This window comes from Leptinotarsa decemlineata, unplaced genomic scaffold (assembly GCF_025532065.1).
Source record: "Leptinotarsa decemlineata unplaced genomic scaffold, Ldec_3_MD MMD2_P_RNA_scaffold_2, whole genome shotgun sequence".
Taxonomy (NCBI): Eukaryota; Metazoa; Arthropoda; class Insecta; order Coleoptera; family Chrysomelidae; genus Leptinotarsa; species Leptinotarsa decemlineata.
In genome coordinates, this window is record NW_027412529.1 from 5,411,903 (window position 1) to 5,429,314 (window position 17,412).

General features: G+C 34.1%; 3 protein-coding genes across 4 annotated transcripts in view; 2 read left to right on the top strand and 1 right to left on the bottom strand.

Annotated features, from left to right (window-relative positions):
* Positions 1-329: 329 nt before the first annotated feature.
* Positions 330-5,563, bottom strand: LOC111513039 (CDK5RAP1-like protein). Its single transcript, XM_074182150.1, has 3 exons — positions 4,363-5,563; positions 2,725-3,059; positions 330-727 (listed from the first exon to the last, which is right to left on the bottom strand). Exons 1-3 carry the CDS (start codon positions 5,449-5,451, stop codon positions 391-393), a joined length of 1,761 nt encoding a protein of 586 aa, XP_074038251.1. The 5' UTR covers positions 5,452-5,563; the 3' UTR covers positions 330-390.
* Positions 5,564-6,209: 646 nt separating this feature from the next.
* On the top strand, positions 6,210-7,003 carry mRpL12 (mitochondrial ribosomal protein L12). The gene is made up of 2 exons (XM_023169202.2): positions 6,210-6,376; positions 6,433-7,003. The coding sequence occupies exons 1-2, from the start codon at positions 6,309-6,311 to the stop codon at positions 6,917-6,919; spliced, it is 555 nt and encodes a 184-aa protein (XP_023024970.1). The 5' UTR covers positions 6,210-6,308; the 3' UTR covers positions 6,920-7,003.
* A 2,573-nt stretch (positions 7,004-9,576) lies between these two features.
* Positions 9,577-17,412, top strand: part of LOC111514075 (sodium-independent sulfate anion transporter) — a 46,487-nt gene continuing 38,651 nt past the window's right edge. Inside the window, exon 1 of one of the 2 annotated variants that reach the window (XM_074182146.1) lies at positions 9,577-9,784. In XM_074182146.1, coding sequence (XP_074038247.1) covers positions 9,772-9,784 — 13 coding nt within the window. In that variant the 5' untranslated portion in view covers positions 9,577-9,771. Of the gene's footprint in view, positions 9,785-16,125; positions 16,349-17,412 lie in introns of those variants that run through there. The other variant, XM_074182144.1, reaches the window with a different exon arrangement.

A 17,412-nucleotide genomic window follows, 5' to 3' on the forward strand; every position in this document is an offset into this window, starting at 1 on the left:
GAGTCATTCTGGCTTCTGTCAAACTAGAAGCTGAACCTAACTTGCTTGAAGGTTATAAATCAAAATTAAAGAGCATAAACAGTCGTAGATATTCGTTTGCCGAGTTCATTTATTTTTTACGTTCATGGTTGTTCCTTTCTTTTAATTTTATTAAAAGAAAAGGTCTGATTTTATTTTAGTTCTTTACTATATTCAATGTTTGAGAATATCTTTAAAGGTATTTTTCTCCTCTATTTTTGTCCGGGTGTGGGAAAAGTATTCAGTATTTATGCCAGAGAGTTTAACACATTTTTTTTTTCTCTCGGGATACTAGTTTCATAAATAACAAACGCATTTCATAAGTTTTATTTTAACAACAAAAGACTACTTTGAAACTTAACAATAAAGGATTTACATAACATAAGTATGCTTGGCTTCTTTTCCTAAGTAATAATCTTCGAGACTAGTGAGATACAGAGGAATAGCTTTCAGAGTTTGGGAATTGGCATCATTTACATACACAGAAACGTAATCTCCTGGTTTCAGTTGTCTGGAAGAACTCCCATTCAAGAGTGGAACAGCTTCGTTTCCTGGTACGATAACTTTAATATTGTGATCGTTTCTGCCTTGAAGAAAATTTTTCGATCTTCGACTGTAGCCTTCGATTAACACAAGGTGATTTTTTCCTATCTGGGACTGGTTTAGTCTGAGAGCGTGTTGACGGAATATTTGTATCATTCTTTCTAATCTGTGAAATGAAACGTATAAGGTCAAGGTGTGATTTTGTATTTCATATTGATGTTACCATATTGACTTTTCAAAATAACTATATATTATTTTCAATTTACTATTATTTTTAGTTACACTCACATTATGTATTATATTTTTATTGAAGGTTTCTACATTGGGGTAACCTAAATAAATAAATACTCGTCAGACATAGATGGCAATTCTCAGTTCATAATTATTTATTTATGTATATAGATAGGCAAGCCCAATTCAGATATAAGTAGTACAGTGCTATGTAATACTTGATGCAATACAGTGGATTTAAAGTAAATTATAAGAATGATACAATTTCAAAGTGAGGTAATAAGTAGATAATTTAAGAAAAATTAAAATGTATAACAATATGAACTAATATAATTCTTACAGGCAAGTAACACTAGACACAATACAAGCAGAGAGTATTAGATGGCTAGGTGAAGAATATGGTTTTTGAAGCGGGAAACTAATATATTAAAGATTTGAAGGTTATTTGAAGAGTTAGCCAATCGAAGAGTTCTGGGAATAAAGCTGTTATATGAATAATTGAATCTGTGAAAAGAAACGCAATACGTTTGCACCTGTCTAGTTGAACGAGTGGGGACATGTAAATATATTTTGGAGAGAAGCTCGGGGCTGATACTCAGTCCGTTGATAATTTTGAATACAGAGATAATATCATTCGACTCTCAAAAAATATCCAGTATATATTCATGAACACTATCAAATATGACATCTAGACATTTCATTTTTTTGTGTATTTTGAAAAAACTAGAGCTATTCACAGTTTGAGGCGAAACTTTAAAAGTGTATTTCAGGAAAAAGATTGTTTTTCGAAAAGTTGACCACTAAACGATGCTAAGTATGAATATTTACTTTTTTAAATCGATTTTTTCAATTTGTGGGCATAATTTATGAATACTGTAACTGACTAATTGAACTCTTCTGTGGTTTATATTACGCAGTAACTTTTGAGGGTAAACTTTTCAGGTTGCCCTGCATTACACTTCAGCAGATTCTCTATTGATTTAACGTTTATTTTTCAAATTGTGGAAGGTTATATACCCAAAAAAATTAAAAAAAGTGATGATTAGGATTACTACATATATTTAAAGTCTTGTAATCATTATTACTCGATTGATAATAAAGTCTTCAAGAGAGAATCTGCATATAAATTGACAATTACAGCATAAATAAAAATGAAGATATGACATACTCTCGGAGAGAGTACATTATGCATAAATATAATAGGGATATAAATACAACTTCATGAAAATACTCTTGAACTGTATAATAGGCGTTTCACTAGCTTTTCTGAATATATTGTATACCTTGATTTTTTTCACAAAACGAGTTGGCATTCTTGGAGACTAGGCGTTGACAAACATGTTGTTTGTCGTTTGCTTCTGCCTAGTTCGAGGAATGATACTCTGAAGGAATTCAATTTTCGATTATGTGAAATCAGCGACTTCATGTTGATGATTGACACTATCTTGCACTGACGAGTATCCAAACAGCCCGAAACCGGTCTGCAAGTGTGTTCCAATAATTGAAAATCGATTCTAGAAGAATCAAATTCCATGCAGAAAAACTTCTGTGAAGAATCCTGCACTGACACCTGTCGAATATAATCCAACGCCCTTCGTAGTATTAGCCAGGGCAGTAGTTTTCTGATAGGATTCAGTCCATCAACCTACAGTGTAGGTAATTTGAGACTGACCTGAACGAATTGTTCTTTCTAGATAAATTGATGTACCTTGATTTTTTTATTTCCACTGGCAGGAGATTTAGTTTGATTCTATTGAATATTATTGAGTCCTAAACAAAGATGCTTGCAAGAACAGGCACTTCAATGCTGATTTTGTAATTACAAACAAGTATTGTATAAAAAAATGCAGTCTCACAAGGAGAATAATGTTTTTTAATAGAGAGATAGTTTCTAAAATGTTCAAAACTCAACATACAATTAGAACATCTTACCTCATCTGTTTGACATGTGGCAAAACATCATCCTGTAGCCTCCTGTGAGCTGTAGTTTTTTCCCTCATGCTGTAAGGAAACAGAAAAGCAGTGTTGTACTGGATCTCATTCATGAGAGAAATGGTGTCATCAAATTCGTTCTCAGTTTCTCCACAAAAACCACAGATAAAATCCGAACTCAACGCCACGTCCGGAATATGGTAACGAATATGTTTTATTAGATCAATGTACGCTTCTCTGATGTAGCCCCTTCGCATCCTTTCTAGTACTGCTGTGTTACCAGATTGGGCAGGCATGTGCAGACTATTACAAATGTTTGGGTGATACTGAATTGTCTGAAAACCATTACAGATTTTTAGAATTTCCAAGAATATTTTATAATTATATTGAATCTTAAAATTAGGGCTATGAAATAAAATACAGCATCGTCACAATAATATATATTTTCATTATGTTAGAAGACGCGCTTTCTTTGAAAACTGGATTGATTATCAATTAATTAGTACATTGCATAAAAACAGGTACATTTTCAATTAATTTTTCAAGTGAATCAGAGTTGTCAAGTTAAATGTATTCATTTAAAAATATTATTATGTGGAATCAGATATGTTTTTTATCTTTCACAGATTAAAAGAAATAAGAATTACAATAAGGAACTCCGGACAACTTTCAAGTACTGTTAAAATAACTTTGGATTTCTAAAAATCCATCTCGCTCATCAAAATCCTTACGTATCTATGGATAACAGCAGTTCTTTCATTCTCCTGTGTACAGAATTCAAATTACTTAATATTGAGAGAAATTTTTATCATGTCAAATATGTGATAATTAACATCTGTAAAACCAGTTCCTTCATTCTGCCATTTATCATATCTTTCTAATAACTCATAAACACGAACCAAAACATTGACGCCAGCTGTAAAAGCCTACATTCCTATGACAGACACTACTCTGCAACAAGATTCTTCAAAAACTACAAGTTTCATCATCACAAAACAAATTTAATATAGTAGAATTGCTTATTTCTATTTGATCAATGATTAACTGTTTCACATTCTTAAACCTATTGGTTTCTAAGCATTCCATAATATGGAGATTGAAACCTTTCTCATCATACTCGTGAATGAACCTCTCAATATATGATCTACAAATATTGTTTTGTTTTCTTTCAAAAGGCTGCTGCTACGTTCTTTTATTCTTTTGAAAAAAGTTCTCCACGTTTGACAAATATAAAGTTTGAGACAAGAACCTCAAGACAACTTCCAAATTATACAACAAAAACATTTTGTCTATATTGTTTGAAATGAATTTCTCAAATTATTTGTTATGCAAGCTATACCTAACTTTTTCTTGAAAAAAATGTGTGATATTTTTGATGGGTTCAACAAAGTAGGTAAATTTTTCCCTCGTTTTTTGAAGACGTTCATAGTTCGTATCTGTAATTTTTTAGAAAGAATGGAATTGATAATATCTAAGATTTCTGTTTTTGATGTTCACGTAATAATTCAGAAGAGTAGTAACTTATCGAAGTTGACTAGAAACTTGTCCATCGTGAACCATGAATTTGCAGCTACAAAATAAGTCACAATATAGCTGATTGTTTTTAAAGATTGCAATAGAAAAATAACTAGTACTTACTTCTATAACTTCATCGGGAAAATCTTTAGGATGAGGAGAAGTAAACCTTATCCTCATCTCAGGGTTGATGCTAGCAACTTTTTTCAGCAGATCTGCGAACCTCAGTCCCCCTTTTTTAGACTTGTATACAGTCTTGAAGCCACTAGCTAAACTTGTTACATTATCTATTTTTGTGTCTACAGATGTATCCCTATAACTGTTGACATTCTGACCCAACAAAGTTACTTCTTTGACTCCTTTTTTTGAGAGCTCTTCCACTTCGTGTAGGATGGATGATACAGGCCTAGATCGTTCCCTGCCTCTAGTGAAGGGAACAATGCAATAAGTGCACATATTATCGCACCCCCTCATGATAGACACGAAGGCAGTTATGGAGTCCTCATTAAGACGAACTGGAGTTATATCAGCATATGTTTCATCCAATGACAAAAGAACATTTATTGATTTTTGGTTATTGTACGTAAGTTCCAGCAATCTCGGAAGGTCTCTATAACTATCGGGACCGGCTACAAGATCGACCATGATATTTTTTTCCAAAACTTTCTCTTTCAATCTCTCAGCCATACATCCCAAAATACCTATTTTGAGACTCGGTCTATCTTTTGATCTGTTTTTTTTCATTCCTTTGAGATGATCTAATCTACCCCATATTCTTTCTTCTGCACTATCTCTTATAGCGCAGGTTACTATGAGAATAACGTCAGCATCAGTAATATCCGTTGTTCGTTCAAACTTATTTTCTTTCAATATCGCCCAAACGATTTCAGTGTCATTTACATTCATTTGACAGCCATAAACATCAAAAAACACCTTTCTTTTATATCCTGATATGCTATGTATATAAGGAATTATATCTTGTGATTGAGGTATGTTGACCTCATTTCTGTCTTGGTTTTGTAAAAAGGTCTGTAAAGTTGGGCCATTGACTAGTTTGTTCTTGAATAATGACTTATTCGAGACAGCTTTAATATTTTCTTGTTTAGTGATAGTAGAAAATTCATTTTTAATCGTAGTGGACCCATGCAGTATGTTTTTATTCAATTTATTTTTAAATAGGTGCTTTGAAAATTTGGACAATTTAAGGTTCATTATTGTTAATTATTAACAATTTTGCGATTTTCATTCTACCTTTAAAAAATATTTTCAAAAATTCATTAACATAGGTTACTTCACAGACTTCATCTTCTTTTTTTTCGTTTAATGGTGACCTTCCATAAAATGGAACTATAATGTCATTGTATTCCCGTTGCGTATTATACGCTAAGTTAGAGGAACTTGTCTTGGGAATGCAGAAGTCTTGTTTTTCAACAATATTGATTTTCTTTTGTATTTCATATTCCATTAATGCATTAGCCTTGTTTCCAATTTGCATATCTTCTTTGCTCCAGGAAGAGTTAGTATTACGATAGCAAGGGTTATACTCTTCTCGCTTCGGAGCAGCGGCGAAACTATCACGCCCGCAATGGTGCTTCTGATAACATGTGTGATTGATGACTTGTTTATTTTGTGGTGATTCATGATCACTTTAATGAAATGAATAAAAACACTTTTGTGTAATTACCACTACTTAGTTGATTTTCAGGGTTTCGGGTTCAACCTCATTATCAAGTGTAAAAATGAAAATTGAAATTTGAAAACTCGGTTATATATGGAGTTTTTAGGTAAGATGGAAGGACAGGTAGTTGAACAACCCAGGGTGTCAACTTTAAAATTCAACACTGAAGATCATAGGGGTTATTTTAGAGCAAACTATTTCTGTAATGAGATAGGAATGCTTTATCTATTATATGAAATGTGTGATTACATCACAGAGGATATTTTACTCATCCATGCCTTCGTCCCAGCGTGAAAGAAAAGAAGAAGAAAGAGATCACACACTTTCCTGCTTTAACCTCTCAAAAAATTAATTTTAGTTTCAGGATTTTAATTCGTAATAGTTCAACAAAATGCAGGAAGCGAGGCTAGCTTACCGCTCTTTACAAAGTATAAGACATTGGAGGTCCATTTCAAAATGGTAAACTATTACCACTATCTTTTTAATCTAATCATTACCAAGTTTGTGCATTACAGTGCCCGGGTAGCCCAATCTGCGGAGATCCAATCTAACCCTGTCGAAAAACTCACAATCCCACCCCCAAGCGGTTGCGAAAAGGTATTCGCACCGAAAATTGAAAAGTTAGTCACAGAAATATCGCAGCTCAACCTCATAGAAGTCTCGGAACTCAGTGATTTATTGAAGAAGCGTTTGAACCTCCCTGATGCCCCCGTACTACCTGTGGGTGGATTTGGACCAGGTCCTGGTGTGAAGGAGGAAGAGGAAGTTGAGCCGCAGAAAGTTAAATCAGTTTTCACATTGAAGTTGATGAAATTCGATGACAAGCAGAAAGTGGCTCTGATAAAAGAAATGAAGAATTTGATGGAAGGAATGAACTTGGTGCAAGCGAAAAAATTTGTCGAAAGTGCACCGACAGTGGTTAAGTCAGACATTTCCAAAGAAGAAGCAGAAAAGCTGAAAGAGGCTATAGAAAAAGTTGGCGGTGTTGTAGAGCTCGAATAGAATAATCAAGATTCTAATTTCTTGGATTATTCGGATTCTTAATATGTTTATTTAGGATGAATAATATAAATAATCATAATTGTCGTCTATTAATTTCATTTCTATTAAACTGCATTTTGGTTGGTATACTGAATATAAATGAATAATAATAGCAAACCTTAGGTAGATAGTTGAGAGATAAAACTATCCATAGATGGACTCTATGGAAACACTTGCCACACTAGAACAAAATACTGTCTCTCGGAGCGTTTCACCAACCATATTAACATCATCAGGAGATGATTTAGCTAGTGTGGGAAAAGTTAATGCTCTTGTGATGTGTTTATTGGTGCACAATCCTTATCTTGGAAAAACCAGTATCTGTAAATTACTAACAACTATGTTTTAGTAATCTATGATTACTTATAGAACGTTAAGAGTTGGCATTCTTACCACTAAGCCATTCCAAAATTTTGTCGATTAGATGACTCTAGAAGATAAAAAGATTATAAAAACGATAGGAATTTTCACATTGGAATCTTAATGTTCATATTCATTTTTATTCTTTATTTATAATGATAGTAATGTTATTTCAGAAGATAATATATATATATATATATATATATATATATATATATATATATATATATATATATATATATATATATATATATATATATATAAACAAACCCAAATACAGAAATGAATGCGACAAGCCACTGAAGCTAGTAGAGCTTGTTTGTGTGGTCAGTTACCATATGGGATATTGTTTTTTGTGGCAGCACTATGAAACCAATGACCTCATCAGGGATAGATGAGTTTCCAACGACTCTGATGAAAAGTAACATAAATTTTTCGGAAGTCTCGTTCTCTTTTCTTTTCAATATGTCTTTCTCCAATGGAATATTCCAATAATTTCTTTAAGACTTGTATTTTATTGCCCATCTTAAAAAAAGGCAACAGGTCTGACATGAATAACTACACTGAGCCATTCCATTACTAGCAAATTTCAGTAGTCACCACCTGTCTATCAAAAATATCCTTACTAAATTTTAGTTAGAATTTTGAGAAGATCATAACACTATCAATGCTGCTTTCGCATTCAGAAAAGGATAAATGAGATTCTGGATCTATCTATCCAAAGCTTTCGATTGAGTGGACCACAGCATTCTTCAGAATAAACTAGAATACTAAGGTAAACATGGTACTTTATTGAATTGGTTCAAAACATATCTATGCAATCGCTTAAATTTGGTGAGAATAGCATAATCTGACGAAGAAACCATTGATCATTTTTAATCAGAAAAGGATTACATCAAGGTGGGCGTGCCTCAGGGATCCATTCTCGGGCCATCATTATTTCTGGTTTATATAAATGATATTGTCGTTAATTTTCTAGACATTCTTCTCTATTTTTGCTAATGACACTAGCATGATGCTATCTTTGAATATCTCAAAAACTTTCAATGTCCTCTTCAATCCTTACAAAAATACTCACAATGTGGAGGTAAATTTAAATGAAGAAATTATCGAGTCAAATCATTTCAATAAATTCCAAGGTATATACATAGTGAACTTAATTGGAAGAGGCACGTGCCTCCCCTCTTTATCCGTCACTGTCCAACAGTACGTATTTTACAATTTTGAAGAATTCTTCTCAAGAGGAAATTGAAAGTGTTATACATCAATGTTATCTACTAAATTTCATTTTCTCAAATAGTTACTGCCTCTGGTATAAATATACAACAGAATATTTAGATAAATGCTGTATTTATTGTTCATTTAATGACTGAATATTTTTTGATAAATGATTTCGTAAATGTACTCTACTACTACTATTTTCCTCATGCCGATGGCTAGGTACATGTATTGTTTGATGGAAATAAGTACTACTACTAGTGCTACATTAATAAAATACATGTAAGTGACATAATAAACTGAGTTCAAACTTAAAAACACAGGAATAATTTCAATAGCAAAGAAGAGGCAATGAACATCACTAAAATCTGGCTACCTGTCCTTAAAGTTACACAAACAAGGTAAGGTAATCCAATTGACAGTAATTAAGCTACGCCTACTAATAATATAAAACCAGAATCAAATACTAGAATCGTAGTTACTGCATTCGGAACGGGAACACCAACTCTGGCACTGTCTTTGATGTCTACCGCAGTAGTAGACGAAACGTCAGACATAAAACCTGCAGACCACGGCCAAACCACCCGAAAATAGCTTTCATACAGTTATCTCCGGCCGTGGAAGTCTACATTCCTATACCTGTGGTTAGGTAGGTTTGCATTATGGCAGGAAATGAAATATTGGTGGCAAAATTTTGGTGCACAATTTTCCATAAATACATAAAGTAAAATTCATTTGGAATCTATCAACAAAAGTAACCTTGAGTCTGTTAACCTCGACGACTTATTCTGGATAATTTTATTTACCATTTTTAATTGAATCAAACCAGACAAAGGAAACAATGTCTGCTCGTGAATGAATTATCTGCAAATCACAAAGAACATGTGATATTTTTAATCCGTTTATTACATCCTAGAAGATTAGGTTCACAATTACCAAATGAAAATGAGAAACCAAAGCCTGATAAAGTTTAATGTTGAAAAACGTTACACATAGATAACGTTAATAACATATTCACGAAATTTAAATTTGAAGGCGTTTATCCTCATTATCAAATGTATCAAAACGGACAGACAGTAGTCGATTTTGTTTCAAACTCATCACACGAGTAAACGACCACTTTCGGCTTTACCATGACCAACAGTGTAGTGTAACGTTTTTGTAACCGATCTCAGCTGTTTCGCGATATATTATATTACAAAACAAAACAGAAGCGGACAGGCGGTGCATTCACGATGTTTAACTCAGGTGAGATATTGTGCTTCACCTTCAATTTGTTCAAAAAATGTTAGAGGGTCTTCGTTAAAATAAACCATAATATAGTGATAAAATAACTCTAGATCACAGGTCATACTATATCAGTTGATAGTCGATTCATTAAAAACGAGAATCGCGGACGTAACCTTGAGTTCCTCGCTATGTTACTGGATCGATGAAAATCAGTGGCTTGCGCATTTGTATACAGTGTAAATCGGAATGCTATGTAAATATTTGAAAGGTTTTTTTCAAGGACAAAACACAAGCACTACAGGAAAATCCTTAAGGCGCTGTAAGAGCGGTGCCTTGGCGAAAGTAGCGACTTACATTGGATTTGAATCGTTGGAGATCAAATCCATTTGGAAAAACATTCTCAGGAAGTTTATTCCACATAAACGCAGTTCTCCAAATGAAAAAGTTCTTGAACAGCGAAGTTCGAGGTGTACTGAGATGAACTTCAAAACGATGAACAGCCACAGTCCGTAGCGAATTTCTGATATGTAACGCTCTTGGTGAAATCAAATGTGCCAAGTCACTTCAGGTGATATATGGATCAGGTGGATAGCTCTTTTCTGGATGGAATCCAGCAGCTTTAGGGCAAGCTTAGGAACGGAGCTCCATAAATGAGAATAATACTCCAAAGAAGGTCTGATCTGAGCTTTATAAAGCATTAAAAGTTGCTGAGCTCTATACAGTTCTCTGGTTCGGAACAGTGTTCCAAGCTTTTGAGAAACAGCCTTTGCAATTCCAGCGACATGATTGTGCCAAGACATATTGGTGTCCATTTTAACCCCCCAACAATCTCATCGAAGCAGAAATGGGAATTGTTTGACCTGACATTATTATATCAAGTTCGGAGACATTTATCTTTTTGGAGAAAACCGATGCTTGGGTTTTTGTGGAATTGAATTGAACCTGGATATTTTCACCCCAATTCAAAATCACTTCTAGATCCTCATTATGGGTGATTGTGTTTTAAACTCCTGTCATGAATATGAATTTATACGACATAGAGGATGTTAACAGGTTGTATTTGTGTCATTAATATCGGGTAATTATATATGAGAAATTGCAACGTTTTCGCCTTTGTTTTTAGAGCCCTATGATGAAATTGTTTTTTAAAATTCGAATACATGAATGAAGGACCAAAAAATCGCCCAGATTGAAAGAAATTTTAGTATTTTGAAGAGTTGATCCAACTCGAAAAACTAAAATATCAAATTAATTGAAAAAAAAAGTTTTCTCAGCTCGGCGTTTGAACTTCATGAGAAATTATATACCTAAGACCAGCGCATTGATACGGTTTATAAACAAGATAAATCATTCCTCATGAAAAAATCATTCTCTGTGTGTTTCTCTTAGATTTGTGGAGGAAGTTTGCCTATTAGAGTAGTAATATCTGAAGTTGGGCAGGTCCACTTGGGAATACCTCAGGGATCAATACAACGACCCGTGCTATTTATATTAGCGGTATGACATCTGCTTGTAGGTTAACTCTGCTATGCCAAAAATGTTTTTGAAGCTCAAACATATAATTTAAGGCTTCATATTCTCTAGGATCCTGGTATAAATTTCTGTTGAAATATATTCACTCTACCGTTTACTAACTCTCATTTGACTGTTCATTTATGAATTGTTGATCTATATATTCAATCCTATAAGTAAAATCACAAAATATAAACAGCTCAGAAGAAATCAAATGCTCTCCATCCTAGCTGCAAAATAAAACTCCCTAAACTATTGTTGGCCAAAAATATTCAATCATTTACCTTACCCTTGTTTGTTTTACCGAATCCCATATTAATTTCGTAAACAATCTCTTTGGTAAATTCTCGATCTTCACTAGTTCTTTAACTCTGCGCTGTGTCCTATAGAGAAATGAAAGCACGACTGGTAATTATAATCTTGGCTGACTTCCAGGATCGCATCTGCCCATTTGTTTCATTTGCAACAATAACTTTCACGATTTCATACGGAAGTACAAATTTCAGAGTACTTAATCCAGTATTCTAATGTCGCCGAGTTGATGATATATCTTCTTTCAAGTGTTTAAAAATCGTTGAGATCATTGACCTGAATTTGATCAACGGGTTCAGATTTCAGTATATGTAGTTGGAGCCACACGTTACTTTGATCTGAACTATCTCTCAGAGCCAGCTCTGTTTCGAAAGCTGAAAATTCTATACTTGCAGAATTTGTATTCGGTTTTACATTATAATTGAGACTTTTTTCGTTTCCAATAGTCCCGAGTTTCTTCTTATGTCAACTCAGTGGCGGTTAGATTTAAAAACCTATCGAAAACCTAAGTTTTCCAAACTTTAGGCCCGATTTTCTTTTCATGGAAGAACTAACTATGATCATTTGACTATGAGAAAGCTTTGTTCAAAGTGGGTGCCGCGCGACCAAAAACAAGAACGTCTTGATGATATTGAGCAGTGTTTGGCCATGTTTGAACATAACAAATAGACATTTTTGAGTCGATATAATATTAATAATAAATTTATACAGAATACAAAATATACAGGGTGTTCCTTAAACACATGCTAATATTTGAGGAGGTAATTCTTAGACACATTTTAAGGAGAAAACGTCCTATGGACGTATTTCCTAAACGCCTTAACTTTTGAGATACAGGGTGGCAAAGTTTTCAAAAATAATCAGTTTTTTAATAATAACTGAGATAATTTTATAGACATCTTTGGCATATTTGGTACATATGTTCCATGCCTCAAGGAGCATTTCCTGATGTACAATTTTCTTAATTTTCTCTGCCAGTGGCGTACGTACGAGTTTTGAAATGTATATTTTTGGCGAAAAAAATACTACGCCACTGCTTTATCTTGTATCAAAAATTATTTTTAAAATCTCCATACATTTTTGAGCACATTTGATTTGCTGGGTTTTCTTTGTCCGACGCATGGTTTTCGCTCAAAAAATTAAATATCGCTTTACTTAAGGATAAATTCCTTAAAAATCTGATGCGGTATCGTGCATCGACTGAAAGCAAACTAAGAGATCAGATTTGTTGCAAAATAATTGAGGATTTAAAAGGTATTTGTTTGTTGTCAGATGCACTGTTCTTAATTAAAATTACGTCATAACGCAGCACCGCTTAATAATTTTTGAAAACATAAATTTAGTTATCCTGGAATAAATGACGTGTAGCAGAATTTATTTACTGCACCTCTTGGAAATATGGAGTTTGTCGATATGTGATTTCTTTTAAAGATTAAAAGCAGAAAAAACAGCGTACCCACCATAGCAATAAAAAACGAATTCTCTGTATGTACAAACGTCAGTAGCTAATATTGATGTTGGTTTAAAGTAAGGTGTTGGTGTTAAAAACTGTCACAGCGCGTTTTGATTGATTTTGAAGTGTTATTGAAGTTATTTTGGTAGTCCGCTGTTTTTCTGAATATCAGTAAATATGGTAAATTATACGAATGCGGAAATGGCGCAAATACATTACGTATATGGCCTTGCCGATGGTAATGCAACAGAAGCCAGGCGGATTTATCAGGAAAGATATCCTAATCGTGCCTTACCAGATAGCCGAACCTTTTCAAATATTCATCGTCGACTTGGGGAAACTGGTAGTTTCAAGAAAGGAACTCCGGAAGGTAGACCTCGTGTAGTAAGAACTCCTGAAATTGAGGAAGCGGTGCTGCAAGAAATTGAGGAACATCCTGAGACGAGTACGAGGAAGATCGCTAGAACTCTGGATATTTGTCATCAAATTGTTTGGCGTATTTTGGTTGATTTTTTGTTATACCAGGCATTACTCCCCAGAGATTTTCCACAGCGTGTGAACTTCAGTCAGTGGTATCTACAAAGTATTGAACTAAATCCGCAGTTTGAGACACAAATTTTGTTCACAGACAAGCAAATTTTTCTCGGAATGCCATTCAAAATTTCCATAACAATCATGTGTGGGCTGAAGAAAATCCCCATGCAATAACCGAAACCCATTTCCAACACCAATTTTCGGTTAATGTATGGGCAGGAATCATAGGTGATCATCTAATAGGCCCATTTTTTCTACCAGGACGCCTTGATGGTCGTTCTTATTTACACTTTCTCGAAGAAGACTTACCTGGGTTATTGGAAGATGTGCCACTTGCGTTAAGGAATCGAATATGGTACATGCACGATGGCGCCCTTGCTCATTTCAGTGTAATTGTCCGAAACCATTTAAATACAGTTTATACTAATCGTTGAATAGGTCGCGGAGGACCTCAGCAATGGCCAGCAAGATACCCCGATCTCAACAGTTTAGATTTTTTTTATGGGGTCACCTTAAAACTCTTGTGTATAAAACTCCCGTTAATACTTTAGAAGATTCAAGAGAGCGAATAGTTGCCTCGTGTGAAACTATACGAAATACGTCGGGAATATTTGAACGGGTGCGTAATTCCATGCGTAGAAGGGCGGAAGCATGCATACTAAGTGCAGGTGGCCACTTCCAACAATTTTTATAATCAGTTTTGGTATTATTACTAATTAACAAATTTGTGCTATTCGTTTAGACTGTCACAAAATAAAATAAAACTCGTTTTTGTGAAAAATTTATACCAGGAGATCAAATTTTCTCAAAAATAAATGAGGATTTTAAAAATGATTTTATTTTGAAAAAAAAGCATTGGCACAGTACTTTTTCCCCAAAAATATTGAATGCGAAACCCGTAGGGATGCCACTGTTTGAAAAAATACAAATTTGTGTACATCAGAAAATGCGCCTTGAGGCATGGAACATATGTACCAAATATGCCAAAGATGTCATCAAGACGTTCTTGTTTTTGGTCGCGCGGCACCCACTTTGAACAAAGCTTTCTCATAGTCAAATGATCATGCAATATGAAGCAAGCCAACACGTTCTTTTGATATCTTTACAATGTCAGCTAACTCTCTCATCTTCATTTTTTCGATCATTCGAAACGATTTTGTGTTTTTTAATGGTTTGTGTCGTTACTGCCTCATTTGGATGTTCACTGCGTTCTGTATCTGCAGTTTTTTTCTTAAAATGGGTCTAAGAATTACCTCCTCAAATATTAGCATGTGTTCAAGGAACACCCTGTATATACAATTTGAAATAATTATTGGATTAATAAAACAATAAAAACGATAAGTAGGGACCCAAGTACTTGTTTGGTTATAGCAATAAAATTTACATGAAATTAATTTTAAATAGATCTATAAAAATTATAATGAATTTTCAATAAAGTAGTACAATGAAATAACAGGTAGGAATATCAACATTATAATAAATTTCAATACAGTAATATAATAAAAAAACAATGAGTAAGGAGAATTTCATCTGCGAAAGATGTATTGAACTCAGCCGTTAAGGTTGTGTCAAGTCCAGGTAAGTATTTGAAGTCCTAGTTCAGCATTTGTACAAAATATGTCCCACGTTCGTGTATATATAACCCCAGCTTTTTTTTGAACAAATGCTTATTATTATTTTTTTTATTGTTTCAGGTACTGAATTATAAAATTTTAACGAAACACATTAGAAGGCTCGTTGAGAAATTGATTTCTTTAGAATGTACGGGTAGATGAAACATGGATCCTTCACTTCACTCCAAAATCAAAACGATCGACATCTAAGTGGAAAGCAACTGGTGAACCTCGTCCAAAGCACCCGAAAGCACAACAATCGTCTGGAAAGGTTATGACCTCGGTGTGCGTGGATTTACGTGGTGTAATATTCATCGACTATCTTGAGAAGGGAAATACCATCAACAGTGAATATTATATAGCGTTATTGGAGCGTTTGAAGGCCGAAGTTGCAAAGAAACGACCGCATATGGCAAAGAAAAAATTTGTTCCATCAAGACAACGCACCGTGTCACAAGTCAATCAAAACAATGGCAAAACTACATGAATTGAACTTTGAATTGCCCCCACCTCCACCGTATTCGCCAGATTTGGTTCCCAGCGACTACTGGTCGTTCGCTCAATACTCACCGTAAGAAATTTTGCTCGAATGAAAAGGTTATTGCTGAAAGTGAGGTCTATTTTGAGGCAAAAGATAAATCGTTCTACAAAAGTGGTACTGAAATGATAGAACGGCGTTGGAATGTTTGTATGGCTCTTGATGGAGATTACGTTGATGAATAAAGCCAATTTCGAACAAAAAAAAGAACGCGTTTTCTTTCTTAAGCTAGGGACTTTCCAGTCCATGTGTTAGATAGAAGCAAAATTATTATTCACCTGTTGAGGTAAGATTTCTCTCCTTCTACAAGCTTTATATGTAATTAAATGTTGGAAAACCCACTGGAATTTTACTCAAACGAAACACACATCAGTATAAATATTCCTCGTATTCAGGTGGTGTTGTCGTGAATCGATTGTGAAATAATTTTATGGGTGTTTTCATCGTTTTTATAAAAATATTATTTTTCTGACTCACAGATATCATATCCATAACATCATTATCGCAATAAAGAAAGTCCCTGGCCGCTGATTGATCTTGTTTTTCGGAGTATATCAACCAGTTTTGATTGCAGTAAGTGCAGCTACATAGTGAGGAAATGACGGTGTTGCTGAAGAATGGTATGTCGATTGCATTTAAAACACGAGAAAGTTGTGATAGCAGAATAGTATTATTTACAGAGTGAATTGAATTGAATATACCGTTTTTTGTTGCCGTACCGAAAATTAGAAAATTTAGGGGAGATCAAAATGAACAAGGGCAGATTTAGAGTTTAATGTCAGGAAGGGTGATATAAAGGTATTTCAGGATATAAGGCAATTCATATAGAATGACTGGCTTGCAGGAGTAATTGGTCCAGTGTATATGCAAGAAATGATGCTTAAGAAAAATTCAGTAACTTTGAAATCTCATTTATGCAGCGGCGGCTCGTCAGAGGAGGCAAGGGAGGCTTAGCCTCCCTATAAAATTTGAGGCTATTCATCGCAATAAATTAAAAGATATTGACAAATAATTATGATTATTTTTTCCTAAAAATGCTTGGGTATCATTACTTTACCATTAATTTTTAATATAAATACGTAATATGCCCGAAAAAGGCACCGCCCATGAACGAATAACGAATAAACTATCAACCCGAAATAATAAATGCCATACGTTGCAAGGGAGCGAAGCCTCCGACCGCTTTAAAAAACACAGGCTACACGATCCAACAAGCGACATACGTCCCGATTTGTAATTTCAGTTGCAGAAATTATAGCGTCAGAGGAGGCTTGCCTCCAGTTGGTCTGCGTTAGTGTGCGAATGCCTTTGTTTTTTATTTAATTATTCGGACGGAATACCGTGACGGATCGGGACTAAAAAATATTCCGGTAAATCGTTTTAGCGTTTCTTGATAATATTTGCTATTTGTGTATAAAACAGGCAGTATTATATTATAGCAGTGCTTTTTGGTAATATTTTTAGTGTGTTTTTTTAAAGTATTTTCTTTCAATTTCAAGGTGTTTTCAGGTTTTCACTTTTCGGTAAGTTTTTTTTTTCATTTATTATGGATAAGTTGGACGAAATTAAAAAATCTGACGATATAGTCGATTGGTTGCTGACAAATAATTTTAAGTCTTTATTTTATAATAATAAATTTTACATTATTAAAACTCTGGGAAGGCATCAACCAAATTTGATTTCA